General features: G+C 30.1%; 2 protein-coding genes across 5 annotated transcripts in view; one reads left to right on the top strand and one right to left on the bottom strand.

Moving 5' to 3' along the window:
* Positions 1-962: 962 nt before the first annotated feature.
* LOC143238956 (transmembrane protein 17) lies at positions 963-11,008 on the bottom strand. Of its 3 annotated transcripts, none has more exons than XM_076479631.1 (5): positions 10,808-11,008; positions 8,468-8,571; positions 7,234-7,347; positions 3,866-4,137; positions 963-2,810 (listed from the first exon to the last, which is right to left on the bottom strand). In XM_076479631.1, the coding sequence occupies exons 1-4, from the start codon at positions 10,905-10,907 to the stop codon at positions 3,886-3,888; spliced, it is 570 nt and encodes a 189-aa protein (XP_076335746.1). In that variant the 5' UTR covers positions 10,908-11,008; the 3' UTR covers positions 963-2,810; positions 3,866-3,885. The 3 variants fall into 3 exon arrangements, with proteins under 3 accessions (XP_076335746.1, XP_076335747.1, XP_076335745.1); XM_076479632.1 differs by having other exon boundaries at positions 963-1,473; XM_076479630.1 differs by having other exon boundaries at positions 963-1,426.
* Positions 11,009-11,390: 382 nt separating this feature from the next.
* The window catches only part of LOC143238955 (18S rRNA (guanine-N(7))-methyltransferase), a 39,249-nt gene continuing 36,742 nt past the window's right edge, over positions 11,391-13,897 (top strand). Inside the window, exon 1 of one of the 2 annotated variants that reach the window (XM_076479627.1) lies at positions 11,391-11,606. In XM_076479627.1, the coding sequence (XP_076335742.1) occupies positions 11,478-11,606 (129 nt within the window). In that variant the 5' untranslated portion in view covers positions 11,391-11,477. The remainder of the gene's footprint in view (positions 11,607-13,897) is intronic. The other variant, XM_076479628.1, reaches the window with a different exon arrangement.

The following is a 13,897-nucleotide window of genomic DNA, read 5'->3' as shown; positions in this document are numbered from 1 at the left end:
TTAATTAATTTTGTTATATCTACCTTTTGTTTTTTTTGCATATTAAATAGATTCTCTTTGTGTAGCTTTCATAATGTTTGTACACTATGAATGGTTTCAATAAGTTAAAGACCTTGTTAATTAGCTTCTGGTTTGGTATTCTAATATTTATTCTTTAGGTTCAGACTTTTCCCATGCTTTTACTTTTGATTGAAATATGCATAAAGTTTGACAAACATATTCTCCTAGGTATGAAAAACCAAAAACATGATGCAACTTTTACAACTACTGATTTAACTCTTTCATAAGTAACAAATAATGTACTTTAATTTAACAATTTAACAATGTTCAGGTAAATTTTCATGCAAAGATTATGCATTTAGAAGGTAACACCAAAATGTACAAAGCTGTAAACTTGTATCAATCCTCAAGACAAATGTTACTTATCACAACTTACCAGCATTCTGAACTGAAGTCGTATTCATGTCATAAGTTTGTACAGAGATTTAAAGAAATTAGTAAGAGTTGAGGTTTATCTCTCTTGAATATGTATAATGGGAATGATTGCTGACATGAGTAATCTAAGATTTAAGAAATGCTGTATTAGTACCTTCATTATAGACTAACAGTATGAAGTCATTATTCTGTTTATTCCTGTGCTCATGTTGTAGAAACATTTTTTCTCCAGTTGATGCAGTCATAAAGTTCATAGTAACAAATATTAAAGGCAGCCAGTATTGGTTAAGACCAAATTTTTTCTTTTTATAAGATATTATTTTTTCACTAATGTTCCCTTTGCTGCTTATGTTCATTTTATTTTTTTCAAGAAAATTAACAGTTCTGGAACAAACATTCTTTTGCATATACTATTGTACCTGGCTTTCACACTCTCACAAGTGATTATTACTACTTGATTTCACTGTATAGTATTACTGATGTAACATTGTATGTGATACTGATACATTTATAACTAAATATTCTAGTCACTGTTAAAGGTATTTTATTGAAAAACACTTAAAACTCTATATCTACAAACAGTAATCACACAAACTTATTTAATATTTTTTACATCATTTTCTTGTATAAAAATGAATTTGTGGAGCAGTATAATATGAGCATAATATACGTGAAACAACATAAAATGTAAACTTTGAAAAGTTACTTTAGTAATACAATGTAACATGGCTTATAAAAACCTTTAAAGCTTTATGACCGACACTTTGTACAGTATTGATTACTTAATACTTTTAGTTTTTCTTGAGTCTTATTTTTGCATCTTTAGGATATCTGGCTAATTATTTTATCAACACCTTGATGAATTTACATTCTCTGGAGAATTTTGGAAGTAAAAAGTTGCATTCTAATAAAACTGCTACAGAAATATAAACAATGTTTCTTCTCAGAAATTCCACTGTGGTTGATCCATTCAGCTTGAATATCTTTCAGTCTGCAGAATAAAGTTGCAGAAAACGTAATGTACAGTTGTCCTTATATCTGATGATAATAATTACATTTATGTTAAAACTAATGTTTGTGTCCTTAAGATGAAGCATGAGACAAAACTTCTTAAACATTTTAGCAGTGCACATCAGTACCAACTCTTCAGTTGCAGTGGGACACTGTGTTAGTCATTACACTTGGGTTGAAATATTTTGACAAAGATGTTGGTCATAGACATGTACTAATACAGAATTACTACATATGTGGTGAAAGGACTGTGACTTTTTCTAAATACCCCAAGAAGGCACAAAAGTTAAAACTTTAGAAATGTAAGTACAGGATATTTAAAATTATATTTACACCTAATTTTCAAGAATTACTTGAATTAAGTTTGTTATGAATATGAACAATACTAGACAAAGTCTGGCAAGCTATTTAGAAAATATACGTTGTTGTTTCTAATAATTAATTGTAATTTTTGTGCCAAAGTGAGTTAAAAGTTCTACTAAGTTTAAATCATATATTAAAAAAACTGTAAAACCTTTATGTCCAGTTTAAATTGACTTATAATTTATGTTCTCATAATGCAAGATTGCAAAAAGGAATTATTACTCTACACATGAAAATTATTAGTACATAATGTGCAAGTTGCAGAGATGAAATAAATAAAATGGCTCTTCTGGTAAAGCAGATACTGATTTTTATCATAGTGTCACTTACCTAAAACAGAATAACAAACTTCATTTCTAATGAAATAAAAATAAAAACTTCAAATGTTGTTTGACCCTAGTGTTAATTTACATAGTGTCAATCTCATCACACTCATTATATGTAAATATTATCACATTTAAAGAAACAGAAGTGATGACAAAAAGAAACTAAAACTTATGTTTATATTTTTTTCATGAAACATTCATTAAGTTTCACAAAGATATTCCCTTTAGCAATAAAAGAAATATATTAGAGAGCTTTTACACTTACATTTTAAGCCAATGCAAGGCTTACCAAATCCCTGGTGCTAGGCTTCCTACAAAAATTACCTTGTGTCTGGAAATACTTAAGTATTTTTTTCACTAAAACAATGTGTACTTTTTTAATTATACAGCAGTGTTTTTGATTAACTTAGCATGATAGAAAAGATTAGTAGCTCATTTATATTTCCAATAAAGACCATAAAAGAAGTACCAATTAATGGAATTCAATAAAAAGTGTTCAATTCCTGACTGCCAGCAAATAAACACAAGTATTAGAAAGTAGGCTGTCCACAGCAGGGGCAGTTGGCACTGAAAATATCAGTGTTCTTCATGTAATTCTACATTAGTGATTAAACTTTTTCAGCTTGTGGCACACTTCTTAAGTCTTTATGGTAGGCCTAGTGGCAGCACCCCCAACTAAGACACGAGAAAATAAATTGCATTTAAAATTTTTAAAATGTATTAAAATGATAACAAAATTACATTACTAAATAAAATTAATTAACAATTGCAAAAATTCTGCAACACATGTGAAACCTTTCTATGCACTCAGTTTGGAAAAAAGCAGTGTTCTATGTAACACAGAATATCTTGATTGGTTGGTTTAGCTTTAAAGCATTGCACAAAAGAAAGTAAAATATTAATGTCTAAAATGCATAACTTGCAATAACCAAAAACTAAGCTGCATATTTGTATATGCATAACTTCTACATAACTGAAAACGTAGCTGCATATTTTTATGGAACAAGACAGTGATGACCTCCTTGACCTTCACGAAGCTAAGATTCTATCCTGGGAACAAGGATAGATTGCTTATTCATACATGTCAGAGATAACTGGTAAGCCCATAATATATATATCAAAATATGACTCGATCAATGATAAATAGATAAATACAAAAGACACAATTTTGAATTTTCTTGTTCTTTTCAAGTTTCAAATTGAAAAATAAGTACATAACCATATTTTTTTTCTGTTTTTCATTATGAAATTGATGACCTACAAATGAAAAGCTTTTATCAATAAATTAATTTTGTCACTTAAATGAGGATCAATATAAAAAATTTTGCATTTCATGTTATTACATTTCAGTTGTACACACTCAATTACTATTGTACTTTTCAAAATTAATTTAATAAGGCTATACTAAACTAAAATTATATCAACTGTAAACATTTGTATAAGTTTAATATTGGATTTTACTACTAATTACATTGCAGATTTTAAGAAAACTGAAGAGATTTCGAACAGAATAGAAAAATACTATCAATAAAATAGGAAAATTCAAAATTGTATTCTTTCATATATATATAAAATTTACACATGAAAAATTATACAAATGAGAATCAAAACTTTCAAACCATTCTTTTCTTTTATGATACTTACATCACTATTTTCATACTTGATCAAAACTGATTTTTTTCTTATTCTAAGAATACATCCATTCAAATGGATGTTAACAAACAACTTACAGGTTTTCAGCTCATTTAATTCACTGATTATCCACTAGACTAAATTCTTCCAGATGTTGCATTTGTTGATGAAACCGAGTCATCTGTTGATGAGCAATAACTTTGATGGCAAAGTAACCAGCAATTATTTCAAACACAATGAATGTCATCATAAGTATATCTACAGCTCGCTCCAGTGGCAGTATTATTGTATTTTCATTAAACAGCAGCAATGCATGCAATGGAAACTGAAGAAGTAGAGTCAACAACCAAAAACCTGCCAATTCAGGAACCTTGATAAAAATAAATTTCAAATTAATGAATTAAGACAATGTTTAATTAATTATGTTCTTAAACAAATTGCTATATGCTGCTTGGAAATCATTGAATAGTATTAAATTAATAATTTTTATATAATTTTTCTGTAGTGTGCATTTTCCTGTTTTGAAACATAATATTTTACTTACAAAGTTCTTTGTTTCCAGAAATATGTCAATTTATTAAAGTCATAAACAAAGAAACCAAATAACCAATGTTATAATTTCCCTAAATGAAAATGTATTTCTGATAGGTATTTCTCTCTTCTCACGAGATTAGCTTTTTTAACTTTGTGTTGTCCTCGATTTGCAAATGTTTTTAAATATATGCCACAAGCCTTTACCATCCCTCTGGTGGAATCCAAAGCAGAACACCTGCCAATATCGAACCACTAATGGAGATCATCCATCAAGGAAAAAGGAAAGAAGATAGGATCATCCAACATATCCCATACATGGTTCCACTGGTCATGAAATGCCCATTGAAGCATACGCACTTGAGGAATGATAAATGTCAGATATAATCACATCCTGAAAGCAATATAATCTCATGAGTAATAGGTAAGGGAACAGACAGGGTCACCAAAATAGTCAATTCCATGGAAAAAAGCCAAAAGGAAATTGAGGCTCAACTGAGATAGATGTTGAAGAAAACACCCAGATGTAGAAGGACTCACTCCAAAATGATCAATTGTCCCATCTGTACAGCTTCAAGAAAGATCTGACAAGTGGAACTGGACCACTCCTGTTCAAAATAGGCAAAAAGAAGCCAGTCATCCAAAAAAAAGGGAATTGCAGCCCTAGGATATGAAAACAGCAAACAAAGAGGCAAACCACTTGAAAAAAATATGGTACAGAAGCATTACCAAAAAGCTGAGTGCTAAAAAGGTACACCACTCCACGACAGACAAACTGGTGGGAGTAAACTCCTATGCTACCCACATGGAGGAGGTACAAGGAGTAAATAGGGTGAAGAGGTCGAGTACTGCCTCAGATAGACACTGGTATGAGTAATGATCCTGATGAGAAGGAAGAAAACAAGAAAGAGGGGAACCAGGATAAAATGAAACCCTCTAATAGAATGCCATAAATCCAAATGTTGGAGAGGAAGGGTTTGCTCTAATGAATGAAATTCACCAGACAAATTACCCCAGTCACAAACTGTCCAGACATTCTTCAAACCCGTTGCCTCTAAAAACGATGAACTGCAATCCAGACAGGGCTGTGAAGAGTAAGATTAAAAGATGGGACATGGAGCTACGTCCAACTCCAATGGCACACCTGATGGAAAAGGTAGATCACTGTTGGACAGAAGATACCTGAAACTCCAAGGACACAGTAATTGTGTCAAACTCAAAATGTTGTAAAATATGGGACTCTAAGAAGGTTCTCTACATATGAAGTCAGGTAATGAGTTCATGAGAATAGTGTTGTGGCCCAAAAATCCTAAAGAAAAATGAACCACATGTGTATGGTAAGAGCCAAAGACAACATGTGGCCTTCAGTAAAAGAAAAGAGGGAGAGGATGTCCCCATAAAACCCCATACAGTTCCTGTGAAGAACCTCAGACAGGAAGAAGATTGAGGTGAGGTATTACAAAAAAGTGTCAGAAGAAGACTAACGTAGGAAAATGGCATGAGTCTCCTCAAACAGGTAAACCTGAACCCATAACTGGTAGTCCATGCCACCATCCAACAGTGTGAAAAAAGAATAAGGGGATGGGAATAAAACAAGGCAGAAAGGTAAAAACAATAATGAAAAATCAAAATAATTAAGGCAAGAGATAAAACATCACATACCTGAGATATAATCTCCAAGAAAGTCCAAGAGGACTGAACAGAATCCTTAGGAAGGTGTTGGAAGGAATGACAAATTTGAAGGGAGGGAGGTCAAAATTTTGTTCGCCTGTGCCTGTAAAAGCTTGAATAGTTTAGGAAGAAGAAGAAAGAAAAAAATGGATGTGTACTGTAGATTACTACATCTCCCAATAAACAAAGGCTGAGAAATTCCCTGGCAGGTTGTTCACTCCTGGGGCTGGAAGTGCAGTGACAGATGAGTGATATCCATCCAAAATTGTAAAAGTGACTTTAGAATACAGGTAAGATACTAACTCAATGAAAAATTCACAAGCAAACACTGGTAAATAAGCTCTTTCAAAGGAAAGTAAAATTAAATTAAATGAAGTTCAACTAAGGTAAATAAAGTTAAATCACTTCTTGAGTAGTTAGTGGTATTAAGAAAGATGTCTGTACTTGAGCCATCCAAACATGAAGTGATAGTTTGGTAGTGATGCAATGAGGGAGTCATATGCTCTCCTATTGGTGAAGAGGTGACTCATGATGATCTGCATGAGAGACATGTTGGAGCCTTGAATTCCAGTAGAGAGCTTGTGGCATATATTCAAAAAAAGTTTGCGAATAGAGGGCAGCACAAAACAAAAAAGCTAGTCTTGTGAGCAAAGGGAGAGTACCACATGGAAAAAGTACTAATATAATATTAGTATACAATATTACTAATAAATAATTTTATAACTTTCTTAAATTTTCTTGTACTTTTGGTAGTTACTGTAACACGTATTGGAACATAACTTCATCTTTATAATAGTAGAAATAATATTTTTTTTTCTAACTACATCAATTTAATTTTCAATTAAAATAATATACATGGTTCAAACATAAAACTATTATCACCTCTTAATAACTGAATTTTGGTACTTTAGCAAGTCACAAATGCAAGGTTTTAAAGGACTTTCATTTGACATTACTTTTGGGTAATAGGCATACAATTACAGTAATTATTAACATTCTCTGTGTACATAAACCAATCTCTGCTTTTTACCATATTTCCAAAAAGTTTATAGTTTCAAAATAATAAAAATTGTTATACAAATTGAAATTAATACTTTGTTTAAAAGGCTTTCTGAATTAATTAAAATAAAAAATGTTCAGTTACATATAATGTGTATTATTGTTTTAAATTAAAGTTTTTCTTAGTGTTACAAAATACACCCATACCATATAGATAAGCATAGTTTTAAAACTAATATACCACATTTTCAAAAAACAGACAAACCTTTTCAATTAAGTTTCCAACATAACCCAAATACAAACGTGGTACTTCCACAATTACCACAACCACCATGACAGTCACTAGGACTATCTTATAGAGTTGGGACAACACTGCATACTAGAAAATAAAACAGTTTATTACTGGTATGGTATTACATGCCATGACACAGAATGTTTTAACTAACTGCTACAGCTTCTAGTTGAAAAACAATTTTCTTAGTTTCAGTCTTCAAATTAAATAAACAACACAATTTTGTAACAATTTTTTGTCATTGTCCTTCAAACCTACAAAAATTACCACATGATGTCACATGTAACTTTTAAAGGATACCAATATTTAATTTCTAAAGTACGATACCTGTATCTTGTTCACTTTAGGTCATATAAAAGCAAGGCTACAGAAGGTTATTTAGTTTTAATGTCATTTAAGATCAAAAACTGGTATTAAATTTTTAAATATGTACATATATATATATATATGTGTGTGTGTGTGTGTGTGTGTATATGCGAGTATACAAAAATTGACAAAACATAAGAATATGACCAGGAGGATTAGTAAAATTTTCTGATTGATTAATCATCAGGCTCATTAACCAATTATATTTATCTGGTCATTTATTCTAAAGAAATGGCTGAAAGAAAACAAAAAAATTAATTTTTCACTTGGGTGTGCTAAAAACATACTTATAACACTAAATATTAAGTTTTAATACCCTTGGTGGGCAGAACATGGATAGCCCATTGTGTAGCTTTGCATTTAACAAACTTGGATGGTTGGAATAATGTGATAGTAAAAACTGGAAATTCTAATTTGATTAAATTAAACAAACTTGAATGAATAGGAAATCATAATGACAAGATCTCAATACTAGATAAATGGAATAACAAAAAACAGTAGTATTGGCAACACTAGTTTTGGTTAGTTCATTATGTTTGTGTCATTAATTTGATTAATGACAATTTCAATTACTAGATAATTGGAAAAATCAAAACAGTAAAGACTGGAAAAAATATTTGATTTTGTGACACCAATCAAGTTAGTCATTTAAATCTAGATATGATGAAACATAAAAGTCAATATTCTAAACAAATGTAAAAAGGAAAACTTACATATCCAATAAAATAAAGTATATTAGTTAATTTAAATGTTACGTATTTAAGAGTAATTGATAATATGTTTAGATATTTAATTAAATTAAATGATTTTATTGAAAAGGTAGAAAACATATGATACATACCTTTAAATTTAAAGTACATATATGTGTGAGAAACCATACAGGCGAGAAATAAACATTGAAATACAATGCCATCTGGAGGGGAAGGCTACTTATTACTTCACCTCCTGCATAACAAAATGCAAGCAAAAATATAAAATACATTATTTTTTAATATAAAAATTAACTACAGCATAAAACACACAAACAAACATTTGTTTTGCAAAACACATTACAGAAAGTTATGTTGGCATTTTCTTCGGATGAAATGTTATTTCAAATAGACATTTCTCTGCACCACTGAAGTTATTACCTCATGCACACTATAGTCCTTCATAAATAGTGGAGTGAAACATCTGTCATGCTCAGTAATCCACATTAGTACTTACACGCAAAATGGGGAGACAAGGTAGAAAGTGAGTTTTTATCTGAAATACATTTTCAGGTAAGGAAAACATTAACTTAAGAAATGCTTCTCACCTCTGGACTACCATGAGCTAGAATCCTACACTGGAGATAGCAGAGTGGCTCATGGAGAGAAATTACAGAGATGAGCTCCTTTTGAAAAATAACCCCAGAAAGGGAAAGCTAAGGGTGTGTGACATCTCTGAAGTAAGGGATAGCTTTGTGGGGGCAACACTTGAGGAGAGTCTGCATACATCTTAAGAAAACAATACTCTTTGCCTAACAGAAGTGGTAGAGCAACATATACTTTTATAAGAATCTCTTACTGGGTGCTAACATGTTGCTAAAATGACCTGAATGGGAGATCATTCAACCATACATTATTGCACAAAGTTGAGATTAAGTGTGTTGTGTAATTAGGGGTAGAAAAATGAGGGAGAACATGGGAGAGGTGCATGGGTAGTTGTCATCAGACACAATTATCTAATATTAGGTCTTCAACTGAGAGGTAGTGTGACAGGTTACTATAACAAAAGATAGGAGGTCAAAAGGCAACCACACAATTTAGCTGAACTATGGGAATAATACAGAAAAGTTAGGAAAATATTCTACTATCATACATTGATAAACTGCATGGCATTTCACACACAAAATAAAGTGTATTATAAAAACTTACTTTCTTTTCTTTAGTATTTTCTGTGATAATGTTTTGTACCATTAAAAATTCTTCATCTAGTTACCATTACTTGTTGTTTGATTCCTGTACATCTATGTTACATTATTATCATTAACGTATATAAATCAAATAATTTATATTTTGATATAAGATTATATTATACAATAATACATATTAATGTACAGGTATATTGGTTAAGTAGTACTATTTTATTACTCTTTTTTGTTTTAAGTCTCTACTTTGGTTAATTGATTCTAACTGATTTTATTTATTTCATCCACCATATTCCCATCATATTAGTTTCCTGGGTCATGGATAAATTACTTTTGTCATACCTACTGAGTGGTACCTTTCAGAGTTAAAATTAAAAACATTTTGTTAAGCAGAATAAGTGTACAGTGACATTAAATGTAGGAAAGAATTTTAAAAAAATATTTCTGTAACACTTGGTAGACTGAAAGCACTTAAGAAAGTGCACCTCTGAGGTCAAAATAAAATATATCAAAAAGTACAGGTGGTCATGGGAAAACTTCATAAAAAAAAACAACAACATTACTTTTATCTGACAACCAAAAATGGTTAATATAAAAGTAGTTACTGTCATCTAAATGATACATCTTAAAAAAACAGTTTGATAAGTTCAAGAGTTGACAACATCCAAAACTATGATAGAGGTTTTGGAAGCTTTATATATACAGCAACAATGAAATTGTTTTTGAGAAATTTTGAAGCAAAATAAAATTATTAAACAAGACAACTGTGAAACTCCAAAATCTGTGAATGTCAAAATTAAAGTATATTTTATTTTTAAATATTAATTTATTATATATATATATATTTCCTTTTATTGTTTGATTCAGTTATATTTTTATTTCCCTTAGATGCTACCTCACCTGCTTCATATTGAATATTAAAGAATCCTTTTTATATTAACTTAATAACTGTGACACTATTATAAGGTTTTATTATCTAATAAGTGGACAAAAAGTATGCAAGTTTACTTAACAACATAATTCTTATAACTTAAAACCATGATTGTGTTTTGGCAGTTACTTCAAGTTTCTTGTTTTCAGGAAAATTTATTACTCTTAATCAGTAACAGAGTAAGAAACTACATGTATTATATAAGATGCTCAAACATGCTCAGTGGTGCTCTCTACCAATAAAGTTATTCATTATTATTTTAATAACATTATAAACTTCAAGAAATACAATGTTATATAAATAAGTCAACATAATATAGTAGTCATATTTCTAAGTTCACTTTAATAAGCTTGGCTTACCCGATTTTATGTAACTTCTAGTTCTACCTTTGCCAGAAATTTGAATACCAGGAAATACTGTTTGGGTTACTGAATCAACAGCTGATCTAACCGTTTCCATTTTGAAATATGATTAATGCACGTATAAAAATGAATAGTAAGAATGTATAAATGACCTAAAATTTATTTTTCTTTCTTCACGAAAAACAATTCTATTTGCTGTCTAATACAGCATTACTGGAAAATAAGACTAACACTTTTAACATAACGCTTATAGCGTAGGTTAAACGTGTCTCAGTTCTTTTATTTCACCCGATGATTCTAGGTACGCTGGTGAGATGCCGTGAATAAACTAAACAAAATTTCTATTATGTACAAACCATAAAATCTAATATGAATTTACAAAACATGGTTCTTTCAAATACTGAATATATCCCTAGTCCTATTACAGCCCATGACACATTTAAGTTACAACTAATATAAATTTCAATACATTGTAAACAACACTTCGATTATATAGAAATAAAAATTAGACAATACAAATTACTTAATTATATATTATATATAAAATAAAATATATTGTAAACTTATATAAAGTGTTATGATTTTACTTTTGCTCATAATATCTTTGTAATTGGTATGTTTACCTAAAAATGGTGTTAATGTCAGAAATGCTCATTTGAAATTATACATGCTTAACAGTATTCTTGTTTATACACTCATTACCTATTTTTCTAGTAAATCGAATATCGTCATTCTTTATGGATTTATGATGGCGGCCTCCACGCGCAGACCAGAACATAAGGCACCTCCAGATATTGTAAGCCTGTTTGTATGCATGTATTATTAATTTTCGTTTTAGATAGATTTTTCATCAAGAATTCCTGGCTGTTAAATCTTAAGTTAGATTTTTATAAATTTAAAATGGTCTTAAGGCTTAACGATAACAACGATGTTTTCAGTATATTCACAAATTACACAACCATTCATTACAATGCGTTTGTCAGTAGCCAGTTACGAAGGAGAAATTACGTTAATATAATACAATTGTTAGTATTACAGGTAAATCGATAACTTATCCTGGATCTTCCGTGATCATGGTTATATATAGATAAATATATTATACAGTTTAAAAATTTACAACTACTGTCAATAATAATTTGGAAATATAGTACCAACAGGAAAATCATCAGATTCATTTAACAGTTGTCTGCACCTGTCATGGTGTTTTAAGAAATTATATTTGTCATATCTACATAATTTTACATCGTGAAATATAACAGACACTGTTTCGTGTTCATAATAGCTGTATTGAAGGCACCCAGGTTGATGTATTTCTTCCAAATTTTTGATGGGTAGAAAGTATTGTGTGAAGCATGTGTGATTGATTAGTAAGTTGAATACCAATGAAATTAATGAAAAGTTAATAAGTGAAATTAGTAGGAATCAGCTGAGATAATGTAATTAAATGTGCCTTTCAGATATGTTTTATTTTTGCTTTTATTGCTCATTACTTATGCTAACAATTTTATTAACTTTTTCAGAAAGCAGGTTTCAAAATTTTATAATATAATGACATTGAGGAGCTGGACCTGGTCTTTGTGACTGAGCTAGAACATGAAAATTAATTTTCCAATATTAAGAAGCAAACCTCTAACCCTCCCAAAGAAAATTGAAAGAACCTTAGAACTGAGTAGTTGTTTCAAGTTTACACTGTATTTGTGAATCTACAGTAAAATCCAGTGTCTGGCTTCATATGATTGCATTCATTATTTAGAAAATCCAAATGAAACCTAAAGTGGCACTGCTAGTGGAAAGTTTTATCTGATATTGGGATGTATGTGCTGCTAGTTTAATTTTGTTTAAAAAATTGTCATAGTATATTTTAACATGAAGCTATTATTGTAAGAGTAGCCTAGCTAGCATTTTTGTAGGTATCACAACCCTATGTTGTAGAACAGGATTTCTCAACAATTTGCACCTCATGAACCATTTAGTAATTTGGCATAGTATTAAATGCCCATAGATGCAGTTGATGGCTTGTTAGCACCTTTATCAGTTGTCCTTAACATTCAAAACAAGATTTCTGTACTTATATTGTAATACAGTAACTTAGTCTCTATAACTGCATTTCTCATATCCTACCAACAGCATCAGAAGTTTTAGATTAGTTGGGTAATGCCTTAGTGAAGGAATAGGAAAACATTCTTTTAATTGTGTTAGCCACTTGTGATGAATATAAAACTTCTGAGGATTTTAATTTTTAGTATTTCTTTTCAAAGCTGTGATAATTACACACAAAAATATTTCAATGTTACCATCTATAATTTTGCCTTAAACAAAATACAGTAAATTTAACATTCATTAATAGTTTGTGTGTTGTAATCTTCCTTTCGGCCTTATGTTAAGGGACCCGAATTTAAGTGTCTTGCTTAATTACAAAGCATTGCTCAGTAAATTTATTCTAAAAATTTATGAGTGAAAGCAAAGAAGAATATGCAATAAAATGTCAACAATGCTATATCTTCCACTTTGTGATGAGGCCTTACACCTAATACCAGGTCTAATAAGATCAGCTGGGAAATGATAGATAGGGTAGCATTTTAGGTATTTATATCATCATCTTCATGAATAATAGCTGTGATAATGTCAGCTAGCTAAGTGAAATGCTATTATTATCAGTTTTATCTAAGTGATATATAAATAAGATATAATGATAAGGATTAATAATGCTGTAATATGAATGTTAGTGTATAAATGTTACTTTTACAGTAAAATAGAAAACATAAATATACTACAGTAGTAGTTTTGCTTCTGTGCATTTTACAAAATGCTTTGTTTGATGTTTATTTTCACCAACTTATCACTTGATATTGCATATACATTTTTATAAAGTAATTTGTTATATATATTGAACATAAATATTGAAATTGTAACTCGTAGAGAATGGTGGTCATATGAATATTTACTGTTTTTTCCAATAACAGTTGAACCTCAAACATGTTTTACGATAATAAGGTAAACAGAAACTTTCTAAAATCTGTATTTCCTAAAACTTGTATTGGTGGATGTATTCTGAAAAAGTGTTTTAATTTAGAGGGAAGACATTTA

Source organism: Tachypleus tridentatus, chromosome 13 (genome assembly GCF_004210375.1).
Source record: "Tachypleus tridentatus isolate NWPU-2018 chromosome 13, ASM421037v1, whole genome shotgun sequence".
In the NCBI taxonomy this organism is placed as follows: Eukaryota; Metazoa; Arthropoda; class Merostomata; order Xiphosura; family Limulidae; genus Tachypleus; species Tachypleus tridentatus.
This window is presented reverse-complemented; position numbering and strand designations above follow the sequence as displayed.

Excerpts from the sequence above, each read along its gene's own strand:
- LOC143238956 (XM_076479631.1), bottom strand. The coding sequence starts at position 10,907 with ATGGAAACGGTTAGATCAGCTGTTGATTCAGTAACCCAAACAGTATTT. Across the intron at positions 8,572-10,807 it reads TAGAAGTTACATAAAATCGG|GAGGTGAAGTAATAAGTAGC; the intron begins GTAAGCCAAGCT and ends TTTGTTATGCAG. Across the intron at positions 7,348-8,467 it reads TATGTACTTTAAATTTAAAG|TATGCAGTGTTGTCCCAACT; the intron begins GTATGTATCATA and ends TTTATTTTCTAG.